The sequence below is a fragment of the Dreissena polymorpha genome, chromosome 11 (genome assembly GCF_020536995.1).
Source record: "Dreissena polymorpha isolate Duluth1 chromosome 11, UMN_Dpol_1.0, whole genome shotgun sequence".
Lineage (NCBI taxonomy): Eukaryota > Metazoa > Mollusca > Bivalvia > Myida > Dreissenidae > Dreissena > Dreissena polymorpha.
In genome coordinates, this window is record NC_068365.1 from 34,470,567 (window position 1) to 34,497,025 (window position 26,459).

Sequence of the window (26,459 nt, forward strand, 5' to 3'; positions counted from 1 at the left end):
CAATGTACACATTTTCCGATGAAGCAATTGAATTTTTATATTAACAGCACCGGAAAAAACTTTGCGAAACCTAAATTTCGCAAACTTAATTTCCTTTTTCTTTAAGATTTGCCTGCTTGAGATAAAGTATGCAAAAGAAGTCGTATTTGTGATTAATAACTGATTATAAAAATTATGTTTTTTTATCTCAACCCATGAAATTTAATGACAAAGTTGGTCTTAAGTTCACTTTGCTTTGATAGAAATCCCATAAATCCCATGGGACCGAACATCTTGTGGGGATCAAATCTCATGAGAAAATGAAACAACCCTATCGGAGAGGGTATTTTGAACAACAAATGTTTACTTAAACAAGTTGAAATTGTATATAAAAATACTCAATAAATGATCGCACGGGAGCATTGTATCGCAAACTTTATATCAAATATGACTATCTTAAATGACAAAAGATACTTATATTCGCGAATTTTCGGTTTCACAAAGATTTTCAGGTGGTCGTTTATAGAAAGTTGATCCTAATTGTATACCTTCATCATTGATGAAACCAACCGATGGAAATTTCTATTACATTACACACAAATCAAAAAACACTTCAATAGTATGTGTTTTAGAACATGTTGTGAGAAACAAAAGTAACATTAGGGTCATATGTTCTAAGGAACTCACCTGTGACAAAAGGGTTAAGGGTTTTAAAGCACAAACCTGCGCCCAGGTTGAAAATAGTTAAAGTTCTTTATACAACTTAAATTTTATATTATATGAACCTTCTAAATTTTATTTCGGCCGAGTAATCTTCAGAAAAACAATTCTGACATGTTTATGAAGATTGGACGAAAACGTGACTATTAGAGTTTTAAGATATTTTATTTTAAAAGATCAAGTGAGCTAGTTTTTAAGTCCCCATTACCCAGTTTCTATCTCAGTCAAGATTTTATTGGGACAAATGTTCTGACCAAGTTTTATGAAGATAAGCCAGTCAATGTGGCAAAAACAGCGTTTCACGAAATTGTATGGGGTTCATACAATAAACCCCAACCCCAATCCCGCCCATCTCCTGGCCGCAATGTTTTTGAACAAATCAAAACCATTTACACGTATCCGAGATTTCATTAGAATAGATGTTCAGTAAAATACAGCATCATCTGCAAACAATAATAAATAAATATATAGCTGGTCTAACGTCATCATGTGTTCATTGATTTTACTTAAAAGAGGTCGTTAGCGAAAAGAGAAAAAGGTAATAGCGAGATTTTCTACACTTGCAATTATCCAACTTCGCAATTAAAGAAATCCGACAACGTCCCCATATGTTTTACACATAATTTCACTACATCGTACATCGACCGAATAATATTTAACCATTTTCCGTTAATGCCACTCTTAATAAGCTTGTACCATAGTCCGTTTCGATAAATTGAATCATAGCATTGCATTAGCTCAATATAGCAACCGTATAGTTTCTGGTTACTACTAAGTTGTCTATGAAAGCCTTCAGAAGAAAAATAGCATTGAATGTGTTATAGTTAGATTTGAATCCGAAGTGTGTGAGCTTATTGTTAAGAATAGCCCACCTTTTAAGTCGTTCGTTTATGACAACTGTAAACAATTTGGCAAAACAGCTCACTCATGTTATACCTTGATAGTTGTTTGGGTCAAATGATTCACTTTTTTTGAAATTATGTAGATCTATAACTACTCCCTTTGACATTTTCGAAATGACTGTTTTTCAAGAATATTGTTAAATAATATTTACAGTGGTGTATCAAGGACCTCCTTTCCTACTTTAAAATATTCGTATGTAATATTATCAACTGAATGAGATTTAGTTATTCCCAATAATTGTATTGCCTTTCGAGTTTCTTCCTTTGTAAATAAACTTTCCAACTCTTCAAATGTCCATGACTTCATGTTATTTGTAGTGTGACGTGTTACATAGTCGTTAATATATCCTTCTTCGTCACTTATATTTAAATGAAGATAACGTCTAAAAATGTTCAATAAAGCATCGATATTTTTACCCGATTTATTAAATGACTTCTTTTTAGAAAGTTTCCAAACTTCCTTTGGGTTTTCAGATTGCATTTAATTCATTTTGTTAAAATAACGCTTAGATTGTCTGCACTGATACTTATAATCTTGTTTCGCTGTAAGCATCGCTGTTAGCATCGCGAGTCTACTATGACCATCTGTATACAAGTTGAACGTGTTTTATCTTCTCAATATATATATTTTTGTTTACGTTCACTATAAAATCATTTGTTATTTGTGTTTGAAAACTGTGAGCGTTTATGCTGTTTTCAAGCCATTTTAAAGTATTTATCTCCATATTTATTAACAACAATGTAAATCGGTCGACATTTTTCATCCGTATCTAGATTGTTTTTCTATTAACATAGGTCCTGGCATAAGCGATTAACTCCTGTTGTTATATCCGTTAAAACATATCACTTTAATTATTATCCCATTTAACGTAATAGCTTTCAGCGTTTATTACATCACACATTGCGATTAAATCGCTATTTTCATTCAAACTGGTAATGACGTATATTCTACTCGTATTCATTCGCCCGCATTAACGAACCGTCTTTGGGTCGGGCTATGGTTGTGAAATTTCTCGCAGTTGTAGTAAGAAACATGTATACAAATTGAATATGATTGTGATGATGAATAATTTACTGTTAAACCGCACATGTATGAAACGGATATCAGTGTGTGTTTTCTGAATCTTACTCGGGCAGCGAAACATCTTTTGACGATGCTCAATATTACCATCGTGTTGGGAATAAATAATTATCTTATTTGAGTTAATGCCCATGCCGGAAACAAAACACAATTTTAATTTTGATATCGTTGATCGTTATTCAACAATGCGATCGCGTTGAAAATGACGTTGTACGGTTCATAATTATCGACACAAAACGGATACTTGGAAGATTTCTGAATGGATTTATTGAAACTTCAAGTACAGCATGCGAAATAATAAGGTAATGAAATTAAAACAAGGGCATGGTGTAAGTAACAGGGGGGAGGATGGAACACTGGTGCAACAGGGTGTGGCACCCCTGTGTAAGGACCTAGTATTATAGCGATTATTGGTTATGAAAAAAATTGATTTAATTTTGGGAGGTCTTATTTCTTATCTGATACCGCAATGTGTCTGCAATTATCAACTTGAGATGTATCCGCTGACATATTTCAACACCCAAATAAGAATAAACTACACGACACCATCTCTATGGATTAATACAATGCGCTGGTAACTTGTTTTAATTTGAGATCTTCCGTAGGTAATTGTTAATGATATTTGCGGAGGATAAGACAATAAGACCTTAAATTTAATCCAAATACTTAAAAGTAATGAGAAATCCGAAGCCATTCATTATAAATGCAATAAGTACTAAAATTAATGATACATGCACAACACCCTTAGCATATTATATATTTCATTGTACATATTTTAATTTAACACAACTGAATGGTGTTAGAAAGCAATATATTGCATTTATACTATCCAATCGCCATTAAAAACATTTGTTACTAGTCTGTGTAGTGAACAGTTAATTATTTGGGTTAAATATCAATATTAGTAAGATTTCATATTTTTTTATCTCATAAATTCTTATAAGTTGAGGAAATAAAACGGTTGAGCACACTAAATATTGTTGAAGACCCAGTCCATAACACGAATTAGTTATAAGTTGAGTGTAGTTGCCATTTTATAGTTGTTATATTGATACATATATTTTTTCTTAATAATAAGCAAATGGTTCAAATAACGTTTCTATTGTTACCAAACCTTTGATACGTACATGCTTATGAAACACAGTGACATTTTGAAGTAATCTGTGTCTGACATCAACATAAAGGCGTAACAATAATGCGTTCCCGTATTTCTAGTTATTCTTATGCATAAACATTATTGTCCCGCAATTTAAAAAAATATGAAAAGCATTTTCAATTTTGAAATCCGGTCAGGTCCTTTTTTCTTGATTTGGGGAAATAGCATGACCTTCCGTTTTGTGGAAAAATAATCGACGAAATTGAAAAAGGAGAAGACATTTCCCATAGAATAAACATTGCATCAATTTAAAGACATTATTACAGGGGAGGGCCTTCCTCTTCGGGGAAGGGGCCTACATACGGCTCTACATAAAGAGTGTGCATTTTGTAGTTTTTCCGGACGCTCAATTCACCCAAAGGCACACCGAACAATGTCGAATAATGTTTGTCAAGCAAAATCAAAACAAATTTCAACACACGCTTTAAATAAAACTTAAAGAACAACTAACAAACTCACACGATACTGATTGTCGCTTAGCGCGAAATGTTCAAGCTTAAATGCGTTATAAAAATGGACGAACTTCCGTCATGCGCGTTGGGTCGAGTTTACGTTATCACCTAATCATACAGCAGAAATACCCGAGAGGATTACGGAAGTTGCCAATCAACAAAATGATCGGTTATAGTATCAGAATATTTGTTCCATGATTTCAATCGTTTTAGAATATTTTTATATATAAAATAGCATATTTCGTAATAATCATGACAGTTCAACGTTAACTCAATTTAATGATGATACCCAAATAGTACACATATGGTCATTTTAATTTTGCTATGATTGTCGTAACGATCCATATGTCGTAGAAGTGTTCATCTTCAAGTATCGTAGAGGTCAACTATGCATTGTACTTAGCAAATACTACACCTTTGACAGGGTTTGTAATCTACATTGATTTGATGGGGTCCGCAGGAGTCTGGTGGTTAATTTGAACAATACCGTTTTGTCCCTTGTGTTTTTTTAAGTATATTTCTGAATATTTTTAAATACTCGTTTAAATGATATCGTCTGACCACAGTTTGGTAAGTTTTGATCCACGTACATTAGCACACACGAAGAGACCTAATCGTACAACGAAGCTGCATATAAAATACGTAACCACGGGGTTTATGGTTTCAGAAGATAAGTTTGTTTTCACTATTAACAATATATTAAAAGTTTCGTCATTTATAATAAGCCAATATAACACACTATGGAAAGATTGCAAGGAAAACAGTATTTAACAAGTTTCTTTAACTTTTTAAATAAGCAATTGAAAAACAACGTGTGAAGTCATTTACCTACCACTTCATTATGTATATTGGGGATGATACAATGCAAACAGGTTAATTACATGTATTACCTCTTTGCAGACGCTTCTTCTCTGAAAAAAGAGGAAACAATAAATTAATATATATGCATCATCAATGCAATACGTATGATTACATGAATGCCATTAACTCTGCCTTTCACGTTCGTAATGATTTATATATAATACATGATCAAGGACGGAGCAACGTATTAACCAAAAATTAACTTAAACCCTATACTTATCCTTATCTGATAAGTATGCGTGTCCACATCAATACAGACGCCCTATTTTATATCCTTATGAACAGTTAAATTCTTAATATATTTCGATTACAAACATGTCTTGAATAGGATCGTTTTAAAATTGTTATAAAGGCGTATGCAACAATGGCTAAAATAAAAGGTAAAGCGTTTGTTAATTATATTGTCAACACGCGCCATTTAAGTATAGCACGTTGACTCCAAAGAATCATTTGTTGTGAATAAATTTACTCCTGAATCATATCATCTATGCCGGTCACTTGGCAGCAAAACAATTTAAACGTAATCCTATGTTAAAAAGTAAAATACTTAATTTCTTTATGTCATGCCGCCATAAGCAGTATTAAATCGGCTCTACGAAAGATTTCAAGCGACCAAGTCCTGTGGATTCAATATGTAGAAATAAACTGTGGACATATTGCAAAGTTCAAACTGTTTTGTGGTTTTGGATTTCATGGGAATTAAGATTTTTAAAACGCCGAGGCGAATAAGGGTTAATACAAAATCACTCCTTCAATTTTAAATTTGTAACTTTGTACAGGACAACTACACGATGGCATACAACCAAATATAAACCTCATGTACTCATGTCATAGAAAAACAAATTCAAAGTTATTTGTTAAGTCTCTTTGGGTTAACCCCCAGGTAGTGGTTTGCAAGGCACAATTTGTAAAGGAACACATACATAATAACAAACCTCTGTACTACAAAAACATACAACAACACATAAATTGTTTGCAATTACCATCTTTCTAATTCATACCAATTACTTAAGCGACTTAGTTAAAACAAGCGGAAAGGCTCCATAAAGAGTTTGACAAACTTAAGAAGAAAAGCGTTCTTAAGAACACGTAAGTGTGGCAATGTGTCGATGCTCGGTCCATTATGTCTAATAATATTCTAACAAATAATTCAGTATTTGACCAAGTTTTGTTGTGACTTACCACTTTAAAAACAATTGTAAAATAAGATAGAACAGCTGAACATTTTAAATGAAGATTGAGAGGACAACAAACTGTTAGTGAGTTTGCATATAAAGTATATATTAACCATGTAACAACAATATGTAGTTAACAGAGAGACGATATATATAAAAATATGTGTCTTGTTGTTTAAGAGACAGAACGTGTTTAATTGATTTTATAATACGAATGTAAAAAACAATTTGACAGTCGCGTTGTGTCTAGCTTTTACCCCCTATTGATTTATTTAAACAATATATTTTATCGTCAATATTTAGGGCTTCATATCTAGAATTAGAATTAAACAACTCTCGACACTTTTTGTTACATACACAGATAACTATATTTAAAAGTGCGAACATTGGAGAAAACTTACCTTCTCGGCGAAACTCCGACAACGAAAATAAAAGACAAAATAATGTAAAAAATGTTTTCTCAGGTTGTATATGATATATTAAAAAAACACCCATATTATGAGCACGAACCGGACTGAGGAGTTATGTGCGTTTTTTATAAAAAAAGTTGCAACCACAAATAAACGGTAAAACAAGCTGGCGAAAAGTATACTAGGGGTGAAAAAGTGTGTGCAAGAATTGAACTTAAAGCAAAAGTTAGTATTAGTGTCAAGCATTTTTAAATAGTATGTCAAGGCAGGAAATGGACATTCAATTAGACTTATGAAACAGAAAATCGTCTTCATACTAAAATATACAATTATTATCAGGTCTGATATATAGACAGCTGTTCATTATAGCAAACAGTGAAATTCGAGAAGCTTTATCAGACGAAAAATTCAACGTGAACTACAATTTACCAACACCCGCATGTTATGAAACATATAAGGCCCTTATGTTTATTTGCATGTCTTGTCAACATTGTATTTAACCGCTTACCTTATTGAATAAATATTAATAGCAAATTTAACATGTAATGACATCTCTGCAAGCGTTCAAAAGAAAAAATAGTTTGTAAATTATTGTGCGCTAATGTGTATCTGCATGAAAACACATGTTTTCTAGTCACTAACATACCATTTGATTATTATAATTGTGAATGATTAATTGCAAATATGGATATTAAATGTTCTACCTCTTTGACGACGTTTGTCCGCTGTAAGAGAAAGGTATAATTAAATTAACATCGAGGTATTTTCTAGGCTAACATAACAAACATGTAACTGTTTACGTAGACTGCGATGTATACATAACGTAATAATATGGATCGATGTTTATGTTCAAGTTGTCATTGTTTCCCTAAAATAGGAAAGCCCAATTAAAATTATTTAGTATTTGGGCTGATTTCCATACGTCCATATCCTTGTCCGTTCTAATCAGCATCAGTGTCCACATTAACACAATAAAGATCATTTTGATAAATCCGTTTTTACCGTTGAATATTTTTTATATATTTTTCTGAACACAAATGTCTAAAAGATATGTGCCTTGAGATTGTGCTAAAAAAATATTTCTTTATATTTCATAAAATCGTTCGAACACATGGGTTTGATAATTTTTTACCGCATTTGAATGAATTGAAAAAAACAACAACACATATTTACAACTAAGTTCCATTCCAAATAGTTCACCTAAAGGTTTCTTGGTGTCAGAAAATACGATCGTTTTAAACAATTTAGATATGTTATGTCAATTGTTTAACAATGTTCTCTTTAGCCCTTCATATACGCGTAACGAACATGCCCTAGTGTTTCTCCCAGTTTATTTACTAATATGATCTTTACAAAATATTATGCGCTAAAGTGAAATTTCAAACATGGTAATTTAAAATTTTACCTTTTTTAAGACGACATTGATGACGATTCCATTCTGTAAAACAAATGTATAATGAAATTACTTTAATCGAAAGTATTTTTTTATATAACTGTCAACTAAGTCAAGGCCCGCTTTTTTAAATAATTAGTATAAGTCACCTGCATTGAGAGATGGTATGTCAAAGACAAGCATACGGCCTTTGGTTTATTAACAAAGTCATAGTTCAATAAATCAAACATCTACACTTTAGAATCTCTATCAGGAGCGACATTCTATGTCTACAACACTTTGACTTCATCGTTGACTTTTTCCACTTTCATGAAATGTTTAACTTGACATAAGAGGAGAAAATGTTGAAGAGTATCACGTGAAAAAACGCTGTCCGTATATTGAAGGTAAAAGCTTAAAGTAAAAAGGTAAATTTATGAGCGCTATTGAAACTTTGTCCATGCATCGACTAAAAATGACTTTATTGACGAAACCGTCTACAAGACATTTGAATGTTTTCATATAAGGAGAGAAATGATCTCTTTAGAGAACTGAACCTCTCTTTAATAGACATCAAAGACATACTTAGTGGAATGTAAAATATACCAATTGCTTAGTATCGTTCCAGGCCCCAAGAAGCGTATAGGGTTTCATACCAGGGGTACGAAGGTCATACAATCATAAACATGGTTTCAAGGAAGGCATGAAGTAGCACTCAGTTTTTTTTTAAAGTATTGTTGAATATTTCTTGTCTGAGTTACATACCAATACTTGCGGTCACAGTAATAGTTATTGTTTGCTTTTGTTTATTGTCATAAAACAGACAAATTAGACAATTCTAAATATACACCATTTGTTTTAAATTAAAAACATGAATGCTTTTATTAGATATGATGTTCTTGGCATTTCTATTTGTATGGCTTTGAAAAACTTATTTAGTTTTCAGTTATATATCAACAATGTGGAACTCCGGCTACGTCAGTCGATTTAAATCTTTTATTAGCGTCCCGACGTATTTTTTGCAATGGACAATTAGCCAAACGGCATTCACTCTATTTACACGAATAAACGCACCCACACACTTATACAACTGTTTGATTTGCGCAATTAAACGATCAATGCAAAGAATAGATACTTTTTGTATAGGTCTATATGCGACTTGCACGCATACACGATGTGTGTAAAATGCACTGCATGTGTGTTTATTATAGAAAAGTGAAATAAAGATTGTAATACCACGAAGAGTTGAAACCAAACCAATACAAGAGAAATTTATTAAATCGCACGTTTGTTTTTACGTAATTTTGATAATGCAAAGGTTGAAACTTTAGACTCATCCTAGCTTATAAACAATCAATACTCCTCTCGATACAAGGGTGGAAGTCATTGAACAGTGTAAGAGATCTTCAATAAATATCCTAGACTATATCTCATTTTGAATAAATTTTCGAAGACAACAAAAACACAACATATCAAAATGGTTAAACTAATAAGTGTTGCTGATGGAGTAATGATGTCTCATGGTCAACTACTGTTATACTTGTTTGGTTATCATGTTACCTTGCAATTAGGCGGATTTTAGGCATATGACAAAATAAAACAAATGGAACAAGAAATCAAAATGTGTAATTATGCTCAAGCTATGTTTGTTTTGTGTAGAATGCAAAACAATAACACTTTCCTTGTGCGACCAACTTAATTTAACCGCTGCAATATTAAGAAACTACGAACGCTAAAATAAGAAACTATAAGGAAACTAAGAAACTACAGGGACTGCTTTAAAATGGCAAATCAAACGAAATGCCTGCTGGCAATCCTTGCAATGTTGCAGAAATAATGTAAATCATCACCACACTATATTTTGAATTGCCAAAACAGGTGTTAATTAAAAGATGGTTTTCTGTGTTGATCATATATAAATGGTCGTAAATAAACATTTACCCTTAAATTGTTTCTCTATTTAAATTTTATACGTTATTCGTTGGGCATATTAGCAATGTTCAAAATGTGGAAGTTTTACAACACTTTTCAATATAAAATATACACTTAAATGTTTGGCTCATAAGAAGCATGTCTGAAATAGAAGAATTGTTTTCACATAATTTCAGATACTATGTTAAGTATTGTTATAACCTTTATAAAAATAATGGTGTATGATAAATGCTTATGACAGTAGCTCATAATGGTTTGTTTAATATATTATACATTTTTCATCCTCGGCCAGGTGAATCGCGATATAAATTTTCATATAAACACTTTTTCTAATGATTCTTATTAATATTTTATTCCAATCTACTTGCAAAGAATCAGTTGGTATCCCGTTATTGAATAATAATTATGCTTAATAACATGTTTTGCCACATATTTAAGTTTGTTCTTATGAAGTCACAGAGCGAACTGCATTTTTAAGTTGTAATTGTTTTTGCAGATACTGCGGCCCATGATACCGTGACGTTTTGTTTTATGTTGTATCAATAGTCATATAACAATCATGTTATAAATCTTACGAAGCTAATGATAAAATATCCTAAAGCAAAACAATATATTGCATTTCATGTTAAAATGAATATAAATAATTTATCTCATACCGAGACTAAGTGCTGTACAAAACCGCTAAATAAATAAAAGCTAAACTTGCATATACTGTGCAATTGTCAATGCATATAATTATACACCACTCTGAATACTGTTGACATTAAATTGAAACGCCCTTTAAAATGACCAAGATATATCTATATATCTAATTTGTTGACTTGGTATTCACAGAAGTGAGTGTAGAAATTACATTGCAAAAGTAAACACTACACATATTCGACCGAAGAGCATGGCATGACATATAAGTGTTTTTAAGGGCCAATAAACATAACACTTCTTGGTCGTGTTGATCAAGAAAATATATTTATGTAAAAATGTGTATATGATACAAAAATGCCCTGTGTATATGAACTCGAACATTGGTCTGTTAAAAACATACGGGCATTATTTGAACAGAATTATTCGGATTTATGTTAATTTTATAATGAACATGTGATGATTAAGATGTGAACTGTGTATGTATGAATCAAATTGCTGTGTAAAATACAACATCAATATACATGATGTAGATGATTAATTAATAAATTGCATTAATGATTTACCTTTCCACCAACGTTTCTCCCGTTCCTCCTCTGTAAAACAAAGGTCAAATAAAATTAAGATCGATAAATAATGGTTTATCCTTCACGATCGAAACAATTAAAATGTACATGCACCGACACTATACTGATCATTAATTGTATGACATTTTTTTCATCGTAAGATATTACATACATACAAGCATATATTAAACATAGTATTTTAAGAACAGGTACTAGATGGGTATAAAACTGACATCAAAGGCATACGTAGGGGAATATAAAATATACCAATTGCTTCGTATCGTTCCAGGCCCCAAGAAGCGTAAAGGGTTTCATACCAGGGGTACGAAGGTCATACACTTATAAACATGGTTTCAAGGTAGCATGGAGTAGCACTTAGGGTTTTTGTAACGTATTGTTTAAATTCTCTAATCTGAGTTTCATACCAAAACTTTCATCAACAGTAATAGTTATTTTATGCTGTTGTTTATTGTCATAACACTGACAAATTAAACTATTCAATATATACATTGGTAGCTTTAATTCACAAACATGCATGCTTTATTTGAAATAATGTTCTTGGCATTTCTATTGTATGGCTTTATAAAATTAACTTAGTTTTAAGTTATACATCAACAAAGTAAAACTCTGGCTCAGTCAGTCGATTAAGTTGTTTTATTAGCGGCACGATGTAAATTGTTTGCAATGGACAATAAGCCAAACGACATACACTCAATCAACACGAATAAACGCACACATTCACTCATTAAAATTGCTTGAACTGCTTTGCGAAATTGAAACATCAATGCAAATCATTGAGATTTGTTGTATAGGTCTATATGACTCTGCAACTTATAAAAGTTTTGTGTAAAATTCACTTCAGGTGTGTTTTATAAAAAGTCGAATTCGGTAAATGACTATTTATACCGGTAGAAATCAATCTATTGACCTAACAGCATTTGAAATGATATCGTCTTATAAAGCGAGCAGTATGTTTAAAGTTGTTGCTTTTTTTGTTTCAACACCCAAATAAGAATAAACTACACGACACCATCTCTATGGAATAATACAATGCGCTGGTAACTTGTTTTAATTTATGATCTTCCGTAGGTAATTATTAATGATATTTGCGGAGGATATGACAATAAGACCTTAAATTTAATCCAGATACTTTAAAGTAATGAGATATCCGAAGCCATTCATTATTAATGCAATAAATATTAAAAATAATGATACATGCACAAAACCCTTAGCATATTATATATTTCATTGTGAATATTTTAATTTAACACAACTGAATGGTGTAAGAAAGCAATATATTGCATTTATAGTATTCCAATCGCCATTAAAGACATGTGTTACTAGTCTGTGTAGTGAACAGTTAATTATTTGGGTTAAATATCAGCATTATGGTTCAAATAACGTTTCTCTTGTTAGCAAACCATTGATACGTACATGCTTATGAAACACAGTGACATTTTGAAGTAATCTGTGTCTGACATCAACATAAAGGCGTAACAATAATGCGTTTCCGTATTTCTAGTTATTCTGATGCATAAACAATATTTGCCCGCGATTAAAAAAAGAATGAAAAGTATTTTAAATTTTGAAATCCGGTCAGGTCCTTTTTTTGAGAGCATGGCCTTCCGTTTTGTGGAACAATAATCGACGAAATTGAAAAAGAAGAAGACATTTTCCATAGTAAACTTAAAATAAAAATTGCATCAATTTAAAGACATTATTATAGGAGAGGGCCTTCCACTTCGGGGAAGGGGCCTACATACGGCTCTATATAAAGAGTTTGCATTTTGTAGTTTTTCCGGACGCTCAATGCACCCAAAAGCACACCGAACAATGTCGAATAATGTTTGTCAAGCAAAATCAAAACAAGTCTCAAAACACGCTTTAAATAAAACTTAAAGAACAACTTACAAACTCACACGATATTGATTGTCGCTAAGCGCGAAATGTTCAAGCGTTATAAAAATGGACGAACTTCCGTGTCATGCGCGTTGGGTCGAGGTTACGTTATCACCTAAACATATAGCAGAAATACCCGAGCGGATTACGGAAGTTGCCGATCAACAAAATGATCGGTTATAGTATCAAATTATTTTTCCCATGATTTCAATCGTTTTAGGATATTTTTATATATAACACAATTTAATGATGAATCCCAAACAGTACAAATCTGGTCATTTTAATTTGCTATGATTGTCTAAACGATCCATACGTCGTAGAAGTGTTCATCTCTAAGTATCGTAGGGATCAACTAAGCATTGATACTTAGCAAATACTATACCTTTGACAGGGTTTGTAATCTACATTGATTTGATGGGGTCCACAGGAGTATGGTTGTTAATTCGAACAACACCGTTTGTCCCTTGTGTTTTTTCAGTATATTTCTGAACATTTTTAAATACTCGTTTAAATGATTTCTTTTGACCACATTTGTTTGTTTGATTTGATCCACGTACATTAGCACACACGACGAGACATAATCATACAAACGACGCTGCATATCAAAAACGCAACAACGAGGTTTATGGTTTCAGAAAATAAGTTTGTTTTCACTATTAACACTATATTAAAAGTTTTGTCCTTTATAGTAAGCCAATATAACACACTATGGAAAGATTGCAAGGAAAACCGTATTTAACAAGTCTCTTTCACTTTTTTAATGTGCAAGTGAAAACTATCGTTTGAAGTCTTTTACCTACCACTTCATTATGTATATTTCGGATTATACAATGTTAACAGGTTTATTACATGTATTACCTCTTTGCAGACGCTTCTTCTCTGAAAAAAGAGGAAACAATAAATTAATATATGCATCATCAATGTGCCTTTCACGTCGGTAATGAGTTATATATACACGAAAAAGTACGGATCAACGTATTTAACACAATTTGACTTTAACCCTTCACTTATCATTATCTGATAAGTATGCGTGTCCACATCAATACAATATAGACGTCCTATTTTATATCCGTATGAACAGTAACATTCTTAATAAATTTCCATTACAAACATGTCTTAAAAAGGATCGTTTTAATATTGTTATAAAGGCGTATGCAATAATTGCTAAAATAAAAGGGAAAGCATTTATTAATTATATCGTCAACACGCGTAATTTAAGTCTATCACGTTGACTCCAAAGAATCAAAAAACTAATTTACTCCTGAATCATATCATCTATACCATTCACTTGGAAGCAAAACATTTTAAACGTATACCTATGTTAAATACCAACATCCCGCAGGTTATGAAACATGCAAGGCCCTTATATTTATTTGCATCATGTCATGTCAACATTGTTTTTAACCGCTAACCTTATTGACTAACATATTAATAGCAAATTTAACATGTAATGACATTTCTCCCAGCGTTCAAAAGAAAAAATAGTTTCTAAATTATTGTGCGCCAATGTGTATCTGCATGAAAACACATGTTTTCTAGTCATTAACATACCATTTGATTATTAAAATTGTGAATGATTAATTGCAAACATGGATATTTAATGTTCTACCTCTTTGACGACGCTCCTCTGCTGTAACAGAAAGGTATTATTAAATTAACATCGAGGCATTTATAGGCTTGATAACAAACATGTAACTTTTTACGTAGACTGCGATGTATACATAACGTATGATATGGTAAGATATTACATACATACATACAAGCATATATTAAACATAGTATTTTAAGAACAGGTACTAGATGGGTATAAAACTGACATCAAAAGCATACGTAAGGGAATATAAAATATATCAATTGCTTCGTATCGTTCCAGGCCCCAAGAAGCGTATAGGGTTTCATACCAGGGGTACGAAGGTTATACACTCATAAACATGGTTTCAAGGCAGCATGGAGTAGCACTTAGGGGTTTTGTAACGTATTGTTTAATATCTCTCATCTGAGTTTCATACCAAAACTTTTAGCAACAGTAATAGTTATTTCATTCTGATGTTTATTGTCATAACCCTGACAAATTAAACTATTCAATATATACATTGTTAGTTTTAATTCAAACACATGCATGCTTTTATTTGATATAATGTTCTTGGCATTTCTATTTGATGGCTTTATAAAATTTACTTAGTTTTAAGTTATACACCAACACAGTAAAACTCCGGCTCAGTCAGTCGATTAAGTTGTTTTATTAGCGACCCGATGTAAATTGTTTGCAATGGACAATAAGCCAAACGACATACACTCAATCAACACGAATAAACGCACACATTCACTCATTAAAACTGATTGAACTGCTTTGCGAAATTGAAACATCAATGCAAATCATTGAGATTTGATGTATAGGTCTATTATATGATTCTGCAACATATACAAGTTTTGTTTAAAATTCACTTCAGGTGTGTTTTATAAAAAGTCGAATTCGGTAAATGACTATTTATACCGGTAGAAATCAATCTATTTACCTAACAGCATTTGAAATGATATCGTCCTATAAAGGGAGCAGTATGTTTAAAGTTGTTACTTTTTTTGTTATTTGCCATTTCAGGCAAGAGTTAGCAAAGCGACTCAGTTAAAACAAGCGGAAAGGCTCCATAAAGAGACAAACTTAAGAAGAAAAGCGTTCTTGAGAACACGTAAGTGTGGCAATGTGTCGATGTTCTGGCCATTATGTCTAATAATATTCTAACTATAATTCAGTATTAGAACATGTTTTGTTGTGACCTACCACATAAAAAAAGTAAAATAAGATCACACAGCTGAATATTTTAAATAAAGATTGAGAGGAAAACAAACTATTTGTTTGCATATAAAGTATATATTAACCATGTAACAACAATATGTAGTTGACAAATATACGATCTATATACAAAATATGTGTCTTTTTGTTAAAGAAACAGAACGTGTTAAATTGATTATTCTTTGCGAATCTAAAAAAAATAATTAAACAGTCGCTTTGTGTCTAGTTTCAACCCCTATTGATTTATTTAAACAATATATTTTATCGTCAATATTTAGGGCTACATATCGAGAATTAAACAACTCTCAACACGTTTTGTACAGATAATTATATTTAAAAGTGCGAACATTGGAGAAAACTTACCTTCTCGGCGAAACTTCGACAATTCTAAAAATAAAAGACAAAGTTATGTAAAAAAATGTTTTCTCAAGTTGTGTATGATATATTTAAATACAAGCATATTATGAGCAGGAACTGGACTGAGGAGTTATGTACGTTTGTTATGAAAAGTTGCAACCACGAATTAACGGTAAAACAAACTGGCAAAAAGTATACTAGGGGTAAACAAGTGTGTGCAAGAATTGAACTTTAACAAAAGTTTGTATAAGTGTCAAGCATTGTTAAATGGTATGTCAAAAGCAGAAAATGGACAGACAGATAGACTTATGAAAATCGTCTTCGTACTAAAATATACAATTATTATCAGGTCTTATATATAGCCAGCTATTCATTATAGGACACAGTGAAATTCGAAAAGCTATATCAGTCGAAAAATTCAACGTGAATTATATCGTCAAATGTTATATCGTCAACACGCGCAATTTAAGTCTAGTACATTGACTCCAAAGAAACAAATGTTAAATTATACAAGAGCACCGCCTTGCGGGTGCAGACCGCTCATCTATTTTGTTTTTAAAGGTGAAGGGACTCTCAATTTAAATCACAAAAGAGTGAGAGGTGGAGTGAAGAGGGGTGTATAGTGTGGGGATGTGGACATTTATTACATTATCTTCCAAAAATGCGGAAAAAAAAATTTCGGGAGGGGGGGGGGGATTCTTGGGTGCGATGGTTGGACAGTATTTCAAAATAAAAATAATAAAAATAAATATTTGTGTTTTTTAACCTTTTTAACCGTTTCAAAAAAAAATTGGGGAGTGGGGTGGGGGGGGGTATAGTGTGAGGGTGTAGTGGTTATTTGTGAGATGATCTTAAAAAAAAAATAGGGGGGGAAGGGGGGGGGAAAGGGGGGGAAGGGGGGGAAGGGGGGGGGAAGGGAGGGAGGGCACGGGGGATGGTTTGGGTGGAGTCTATTGTGGTATGTCAGGTAAGAGTAGTTTTGTCAAAGTATCAATCAAATCTAATCATAAATAAAGAAGTTATGGCAATTTTAGCAAAATTAAATAATTTTACATTGAGAGTCAAAGTCATTCAAAGGTCAAGGTAAAATTCAACTTGCCAGGTACAGTAACCTCATGATAGCATGAAAGTATTTGAAGTTTGAAAGCAATAGCCTTAATACTTTAGAAGTAAAGTGGATCGAAACACAAAATTTAACCATATATTCAAAATTACTAAGTCAAAAAAGGGCCATAATTCCGTAAAAATGACAACCAGAGTTATGCAACTTGTCCTTTTACTGTCCCATTATGACAGTTTGCGAGTGTTCCAAGTATGAAAGCAATATCTATGATACTTTAGGGGTAAAGTGGACCAAAACACAAAACTTAACCAAATTTTCAATTTTCTAAGTATAAAGGGCCCATAATTCCGCCCAAATGCCAGTCAGAGTTACATAACTTTGCCTGCACAGTCCCCTTATGATAGTTAATAAGTGTTGCAAGTATGAAAGCAATAGCTTTGATACTGTAGGAATAAAGTGGACCTAAACAAAAAACTTAACCAAATTTTCAATTTTCTAAGTATAAAAAGGGCACATAATTCTGTCAAAATGCCAGTCAGAGTTTCATAACTTTGCCTGCACAGTCCCTTTATGATAGTTAGTAAGTGTTGCAAGTATGAAAGCAATAGCTTTGATAATTAAGGAATAAAATGGACCTAAACACAAAACTTAACCAAAATTTTCAATTTTCTAAGTATAAAAAGGGCACATAATTCTGTCAAAATGCACGCCAGAGTTATCTAACTTTGCCTGCCCAGTCCCCTCATGATAGTAAGTAAGTGTACCAAGTTTGAATGCAATAGCATTGATACTTTCTGAGAAAAGTGGACCTAAACGCAAAACTTAACCGGACGCCGACGCCAACGCCGACGCCGACGCCAAGGTGATAAAAATAGCTCATAATTTAAAAAAAAAAAATAGATCAGCTAAAAATACTTAATTTCTTTATACCATGCCGCCCTAAGCAGTATTACATCGGCTCTACGATCATATGATCTTAAAATAACCAACAGATAATTATACAAGAAATATGATATGTTTTTCGCAATACAGGTTTATCCGACTGCATGTTATTATCAATTAAATCTTCTTACACGGTCAAAGCTTGAAACTGAGATATAATAGGTTATTAAATAAAACAAATAATTATTATGATATAATTGTGAATTATAAACTTTACCCTTATATACAAAGTGACACAATAAAAACAAAACAGAACACACGTGCATCACGTCGAACGTGAATGACTACTATTTTTAAAACAGGCATCGCTAAGTATAAAACTAGGTTTTGTTTACCAGGGGTGTCATTATTGTTTTCAATTACTATCATCCATTAAACCAATTTTTAACTGACGAAAGTAATATAGTTAGGTCAAACAGGTTAGATGAACAAAATGAAATTAACAACTTAATTGCAAAATCCTAGTTTTATACAAACTAATGTAGCGTAAACGAGACTCGGTAACAACACGAAGTGATTGCCGTACACTTTTAAACTAAGGCTATTCAAGAAATATTTTAACAGTTTAAACAATTTTACTGAAGTTCTTATCTTGAATTGATAGAGGTAAATAATACGACAAATATCGGAAGCGAATACCGTTAACAAAAGAATGAATATTGGAATCCCAAATATATGATACCCATGAAAGAATCGTTGTATTTGAATTTTATAATTTTAAACCGTGCTTTACCATGCGGTAAACCATCTCGATTTTTAAACGGTAGCTTGAATCGAAGGGACATACACGTGTACATCTTATTGTTAACACTGTGATTTGAAAAGGGAACTGAAATATTAAGGGGGGGGGGGGGGGTCAATTTATGTGATAAAGAAAAATACAAGTGACTTTCGATGTAGACAAACTTTTCAAGACTACTCTAGCAGCCAAATGGATAATACAGAGGTGAAAAAGACAAGTGTAACAAAAGCGCATTCCTTCAGTGTTCAACCTACGATAAAGTACAACAGGCCACAAAGGACGAGCGTGTCGGATCCATTGCTGAAAGGTTATTTTTTTACATTTCTATATAACACTCATACTATGTATAAAAATATAAATAATTAAACTCAACAAATACTATCAGGAGAGGAATGCGCATCATGTAGTCTGCTACTTAAGGCATATTACTAATTGCCATGTAGTAATATTGTATAAGAAGGAAGTCTAAAAATATAGAAATAAACGCATCGTAATTCTTTGAATTTTTATTTTAATTGATATGAATCAATTGAATCAATTTAGTGATTTTGATAAAAAGGGCAGCTTCACATGTTTGATTAAATATATTAAACGTCAGCAGACAAACTACAATTATTGAATCCCCGAAAAAAATATGGAAGTGAAATTTGTATCGTTCATTCTACATTTTGTTTTTAAATATAAGCACATGTTCAGAGGAGGTAATCACATGATAGGAAAGATTGCGACGTCCATGCCGAGACAGTTATTTTCCGCCGGTTTATACCCCTTTATTAATTTTATTTGATATTTAAATGACGCTTACTTTCTAGCCATATCATTACAAAGGTGATTAAGGTTTGTTTCGTGTTAACATTCGGTTTATAGCTCAACTTTCAACTCACATTTTTTTAGTGTGGAGCTGTAATAAGGTCATCCTGCAAAGAAATTTCGCAACGAGTAAAGTCGAGATATAGAGCGAATATTAATACGAAATAAACGTTAGTAAGTTTCTTTCCAGTATGGCTGGAATGTGAGCGGCATTTTAAAAAATCAACACAAGTAATAAAGTGTATTAAATGGCAAAACAAACCTTCCTCGGCATGGACGTCACCATCTTGACTATCACGTGATTATCCCTTCTAATGTTTAAGTCAACAAAAATGTTCTAGTAATTAAATACTAAGAGCGTTCAGTGAATAAATAAGTCCATAAAGTCATAAAACACAAAAATAAACTTCGTCTTTTTTATTTGAAGCTCAAATTGAACAGCACGAAGCGTTCAGAAGAGAATGCTTGTCGAAAGCAATACAGTGTAACTTGCCTGACATAGTGGAAAGAACAAAACCACGCAAGCGTATACCACTACCTGACGGACTGAGCGATGAGGAAATAGCCTTTATCCAAAGTAGAAGTATAAGGAAAAACAACAATTTAAGGAAGCTATTAGTGGTTCTTGTGAAGAAAGATTTCGTGACAATGACTAGATGGGTAAGCAGTAATTTGGACGAATGTGTTCAGCAGATGATACAAAACATCTATGATGAATTCCGTGATGAAGAACTCAATACAACCAAATTTAGATGTCTACGCTGTAGAATTGCCCTAGTCACATGCGTTAGCCATGAGGCAGACGCATTTAAAAGTGCAGAAATTTTATCGGATGAACTATATGTCAAGGTCATAGATACCGATCTCAAGGTTGGGGCTCAAGAAATAGTTTGGAATAATGTTTTTGAAGAGTGCGCATGCTCACAGAGTCAACAAAGAGTGCAGTGTGCCTTCTTGGCTGTTTTCTATAACCTAATTGACAAAAGTACGGGTAAAGTAAAGAGAGATTACGAAGCTATTTATGATGACATTTCCAAGCTTAATTCTGATTCCAAAGACTTACTATTATGCCAATGCCAAAAACTTTGCTCATCAGCATTTCACCCTGTATCATGTGTCAAGCTATACACGACGAGTAATCTGTCTCATAGTCCAAACCGAAGATCACCCACATCTGGATCTCCACATACTTTCCTGAAAGAAACAAAGGAGCCTGAGCCATTGGTGCTGTCAGAAAAACAAGGAAATCAAACACCTGCTGAAAAACATGATTCAGAAATTTCAGATTTAGAACCCATGTCACCTCAGTCGGAATCAAGTATTTCCTCAGAAAGTTCAATGTCGACTGGAAGCAGTATCTACCACGGAAGCGTTGATATGTCTGATAAGGAATTTGGAACGTCGACTTCAAACAGAAGACGAGCGAAAAGAACAGACAGACACTTGACGTCATCACATAATGCGGACCATGCTAACGACAAAAGGAACGCTTCGTTACGACTAATACCTGCAATGAATTTAGAGAAACCTTCTTCCGCGAGTACGATTCATCAGTGCGTATCAAAAACAAGAATAATAACCAAAGCGGAAGACCGCAGACGATTTTTGGAAATACATAACGCTAAAAGCGTGTACGTTGACAGTTCAGTGGTCCGTGTCCATGATAGTGACTAATCATTTGAATAGCCGGAAATATGTGGAGCAATAAGGCCAGTGTCGTAGCCACGCTGAGGCACACCGAGGCAGATGCCGAGGCTAAAATTTGCAGAGCAATGTTGAGATGACAAGGAAAAAAGGAAAATTTATGTCAAAGAATAAAATCTATATAAGAAATTGAGGCAATTTAATGAATTTTAGGCACTATGATATTCACAAACAAATATTATCATTGAGTACAATTGGTTCATGTTGAGGCAGATAATTATTTCAATTTAATTACTTCAATTGATGCCAAAATGGCTCAGACCAAATGATTTGGAAAATCCGTATATTAAACAAAGCGTCGCACTGTACACTTCGATGCTATAATCGTGATGGACATCGGAACGTACCGAGCTAGCATCGGGTGTTTTACGGCCAGGTCTGGGTCTATTTTTGACATGAACACACTTCGGGTGGTTGGCGTTTTCGGCTTTATTGGTATGCTCCTCTTTATTGCCGGCGTCGAGATGAATGCGGGACAGTTTAAGGTGGTGGGAATCTTTATTTACATTAGAATTTTCAAATTATGATATCCCGCGTATTAAACTTTTTTTGATATAAAGAAGTTCAAGTATTTTCTTTTTAATATTCAATGCAGTTGATGATAGAACTGACAGAAAATGATGACGCAGTGCTAAAACAAAATTTTACACAAGAAAATTGGAAAAAAAATGGCCAGAAACTTTACTGATTTAAGTCAAATATTTGTACTCCTCATAATAATCAATATGTCCCTGTGACGCAATCGGTAACGCGACAGACTCTGGATCCATTGACCATTATTATATTGTCACTGCGTTGGTTCGAACCCCAGTAGGTCCGTTTTTTTCCAAATAACTTCGATCAATGATCCTTTTTATATGTGCTTATGATTGAAAACGCTTTTGATTTAATTTATTTAAACATTCTGTTCAACCATTAAGTATGTACCGGTATCGTATGTAAGTTTAAATTATGGCTTGTATGAGAGAGATGAGTATAATTTTTTTCATTTTCTATCTAACTTCAAATGAATTATATGACGATTTTTCTGTAGTTAAGGTTGTTACATGATTGCAACTTCAAACATCGTTTATGGTAACAGAATCTAAAACTGACAATAAACATGTAGAATATTTTTGTTAACTTTATTGATACTAAACGGTCATATGTAGCGTCCACGATTTCGATAATTTAGGTATAAAATGTGGTTTAAATGGCCTTTAAAACGCACCAGAGACGTTTTAGGTAGAACAAAAATTAAGGGGGGGGGGGGCGGACCCCCCTAGAATGACATAAGATACTGCCTCGGCTAAAATTTGGGTCTGGCTACGCCACTGAAGGCATTTTGAAGAACATGTAAGGTGGTTTAGTATTAATAGTCTACAACTATTTCAAAGCCAAAATATCTTATAAATCGTTATTTAGTGTTCGGTTATTTCATTAGCAAACATCGTTGGTTTACAATAGAGGGAGAAAGTCGATGGTGCATGATGTATGCATGTGTGTCTATAAGATATATAATGAAGCCGGTGTATTAAGAAAGATTTTTTAAGAAAACTAGTCAGTGTACACTATCCCTGTAAAAGTATTAGCTGGGTGAAATGTAACGGTAACTTTCAAAATGAACATGTATATTTATGAATGACATGCATGAATGATGTTATAATTATGTTTACTTGCATCGCCGTTTAACATTTCCACAATATACCATTATGGTACTCTGATCACATTTACATATGATATTTTTTGTGTAGCGTTCAACTTTAAATAATGCACCTTTTACGCCATTGGCAAAAAACAATGAATTAACAGTTTTGCAGGAATAACCAATGATTCTAGGTGACAACCTTTGTTTTGTTTATATTGCATATAATTTAATGTATGTTTGATATTCTCCCGAATCTTAAGTTATTTAACATTTTGCTTACGATCAATTAAAAGTGCTCAAAAATGATGTAATTCATTTATATCAAGGGACGTTTTGCATGAATAAATACTCATTTCATTGAATGTTCTGTTGTTTTTGAATGCTTTGTTATTAATTTTTACAACACGCTTTAACATGAATATTTAAACGTGTTATTTGCTTATTTAGTGTTCCAAAATCCCAGATTATATTAGAAGGGAAGTAGTCGTACGCATACCAGCTACCTGACGTAACAACATATTGGGTGGGGTGGAAGTGTTAAACAAATGTTTATAACCGACTGCTGTTATTATATATAATGCATAATTCTAACTGAATAAGAAGCCAAGCCATGACAACGTTTATTTTAATTATTCTCCTGTAGAAAGATACATGTACAAATACAACAGCTTGAAATTCATAGCATATAGGTCAAGAAGTCTCAAGAAATTTAGTTTGTGATGTTAAACCCATTTATTTGAGCTCGATTGCATCCAAAGCTATCAAGATCGTTTCTTGGGTATACCCAGTATGCCTCATTCTCATACTTTCGTGTCTCTTCATTGGATTCGTGCTCATTTTAATACGTCATTATCGCTGTCACCAAATACTGCACGTGCCCGGTTTCTATGCAAGTTGATCGAGCTTTTACAACTGTTGTGTATTTTGCCGTGGAAAATGCGATTTAAACAGGTTATGTCCCACAACACGTAAATAAAATGCTAAAATTAACGTTTAACTATTTATTTAATCAAGTATGAATGCCTTATAGGTCACTTATACTAAAATACAAATGAGTTTCCTAACTCTGTTTACATGTGTCAGCCATTTTGTTATGTATTTGTACCAAAGTTAACGCTCTATTGATTTCGGAGCGCTTTGAGGGTCCCGACGGGGTATTGTAACTCAAGAACAACGCATGGCGCGCAAAGAAATTAAATATCAATTAGCGCATTGTGTATAGAATCTCACAGTTCCCAATATAAATTTACCATGTTTATTGATCCATCAAAGATTGAAATAATCATTCTGATTCTTGACATTTTTATACATTCACAAATAAACATATGATCAAAAAGTTTTCTGATCGAAAAAAAGTTTATTTGTCGTCTAGTTAAGCACATATTTGTTTTCAGCCGAACCCTACCAAAATACCGGATCATAAATATCGTAGGTAAAGTCCAGAATCCCTCAAAAATGCATATGCTGCGGTAAAGGAGAAAGGGATGCCAGTTAAAAGGGCTGCATTGACATATAATGTGCCAATTCAAACATTAAGAGATCGTGTAAAAGGGAAAGTAGATCCATTTAATATTGAATTGGGCTCCGAGTTAATCTTTTCAAAAGAAGAGGAAACGGGTTTGGTGGAGCATCTGGAGAGCATGTCCCAGCTCGGATATGGTAACACCAATGTACAGGTCCAGCACCTGGCTGGGGAACTGGCCGAACATTTAGGGAAACGCCCTACCAACAAGCCACTTAGTATAAATTGGTTGTATGGCTTTCTAAAGAGATGGACAGACAGGCTCTCTTCCATAAAACCACGCGCCCTGGATAGTGGCCGTGCGAAAAACTCAACGCCGGTGATCGTTGAAAGCTACTTCAAAAACCTCGGGGAAGTAATGGAAAAACACAATCTGACCGACAAACCTCATCTCATCTACAACATAGATGAAACCGGGATTCAACCCGAACACAGGCCTCCTAATGTCATCGCTGCCACTGGCAGTAAGCCGCAGGCTGTTACCTCGCCCCGCTCAACAACCACAACATCATTCGCATGCGCTAACGCAGCCGGTAATCATATACTACCATTTTTCGTCTTCAAAGGGAAACGAAGCAACCCTGAACTAATGAACGGCTCGTCACCTGGTTCGAAATTCACAATGTCAGAAAGTGTCTGGTCAAATGCCGAAATATTCCAGCATTATTTGAAGGACCATTTCCTCCCGAATGTATGCAGAGGTTCAACGGACCAAGCGCCGATACTTGTAATTTATGACGGCCACTCCTCGGATGTTTCCAGGCAACTAACTGAATGGGCCAAAGCAGAGAATATCATCCTCTTTGTTTTGCCTGCCCACACATCGCACATCCTGCAGCCTCTGGACGTGTCGATTTTCGGCCCATTCAAATCATATTACTACCGTGAATGTGCCAAGTTTATGCAGGAGCACATTGGTGAAACTGTCACGAAATATATGATGGCGAAAATTGCTTGCAAGGCATATCTAAAGGCCATGGTTCCAGCCAACATAGTCGCAGGCTTCCGAAAAACTGGCATTTTCCCCTGCTGCCCAGAGGTTGTTCCTGCAGATAAGCTTTATCCAAGCGAAGCCTTCCGAGAGACATCACCCCTGCTCAAAATTATGGCAATTAAATCCGGAAAAGAAGCAGTTGAAAACTACCTCTTGTTGAAGGCTGAAAAAAAGATTACATGCGTCTGCCAGGCCTCTAAGCAACCTAAAGCCAAAAGCACAAAACCCAAGCCAGGGGGGAAGGCTATTACAGAAGAGGCATATGCTGAGGAGCTGCAAACATACGATAAGGAAAACGCAACTCCCAGTACATCAACAACCTCAACGCATGCAACAACAACTTCGGCGAAAAAAGGCAAAAATGCAGAAAGCGCCTATCGGAATCTCAATCCCAAAACAAGTCTACTGCCACAGCAAAAGACGCATTGTGCAGTGATTCTGAGATGGAGTTCGAGCCGGAAGAAAAAGACCTGTGCTGTGTCTGCAGGATGACATCGCCACCAAACTTGCCCGACTCGACGTTCTTAAAAATCCTCACGTGGGGCGAGTGCACCATTTGCAGCCACTGGGTGCACCTAAAATTCTGCACGAAAACGCGCGTTGTGAGGAGAAACGCCCGTTTCGTATGCCCTCATTGTGAAGTTTAGTTGTGCAGCTAATCGGACATGGGTCAATTGTGTTTCTTACAATGTTAAAGTTTCGTTTATATGTGTTATTTTTACGTGTAAAAAGAAGATTTAATTTTAAACACAATTAATTAGTT

At 33.8% G+C, this 26,459-nt stretch overlaps 2 protein-coding genes across 2 annotated transcripts in view; one reads left to right on the forward strand and one right to left on the reverse strand.

Moving 5' to 3' along the window:
* Window positions 1–20,349, reverse strand: part of LOC127849756 (uncharacterized) — a 27,787-nt gene extending 7,438 nt beyond the window's left edge. The window contains exons 1-8 of the mRNA XM_052382506.1: window positions 20,343–20,349; window positions 16,299–16,322; window positions 14,754–14,774; window positions 14,003–14,023; window positions 11,246–11,275; window positions 8,142–8,174; window positions 7,441–7,461; window positions 5,181–5,201 (exon numbers count right to left, since the gene is read on the reverse strand). Of these exons, the coding sequence (XP_052238466.1) occupies window positions 5,181–5,201; window positions 7,441–7,461; window positions 8,142–8,174; window positions 11,246–11,275; window positions 14,003–14,023; window positions 14,754–14,774; window positions 16,299–16,322; window positions 20,343–20,349 (178 nt within the window). The remainder of the gene's footprint in view (window positions 1–5,180; window positions 5,202–7,440; window positions 7,462–8,141; window positions 8,175–11,245; window positions 11,276–14,002; window positions 14,024–14,753; window positions 14,775–16,298; window positions 16,323–20,342) is intronic.
* A 4,471-nt stretch (window positions 20,350–24,820) lies between these two features.
* Window positions 24,821–26,188, forward strand: LOC127849757 (uncharacterized). Its single transcript, XM_052382507.1, has one exon. The coding sequence runs from the start codon at window positions 24,821–24,823 to the stop codon at window positions 26,186–26,188; it is 1,368 nt and encodes a 455-aa protein (XP_052238467.1).
* The last annotated feature ends 271 nt before the right edge of the window (window positions 26,189–26,459 follow it).

Excerpts from the sequence above, each read along its gene's own strand:
- LOC127849757 (XM_052382507.1), top strand. The coding sequence starts at position 24,821 with ATGTCCCAGCTCGGATATGGTAACACCAATGTACAGGTCCAGCACCTG.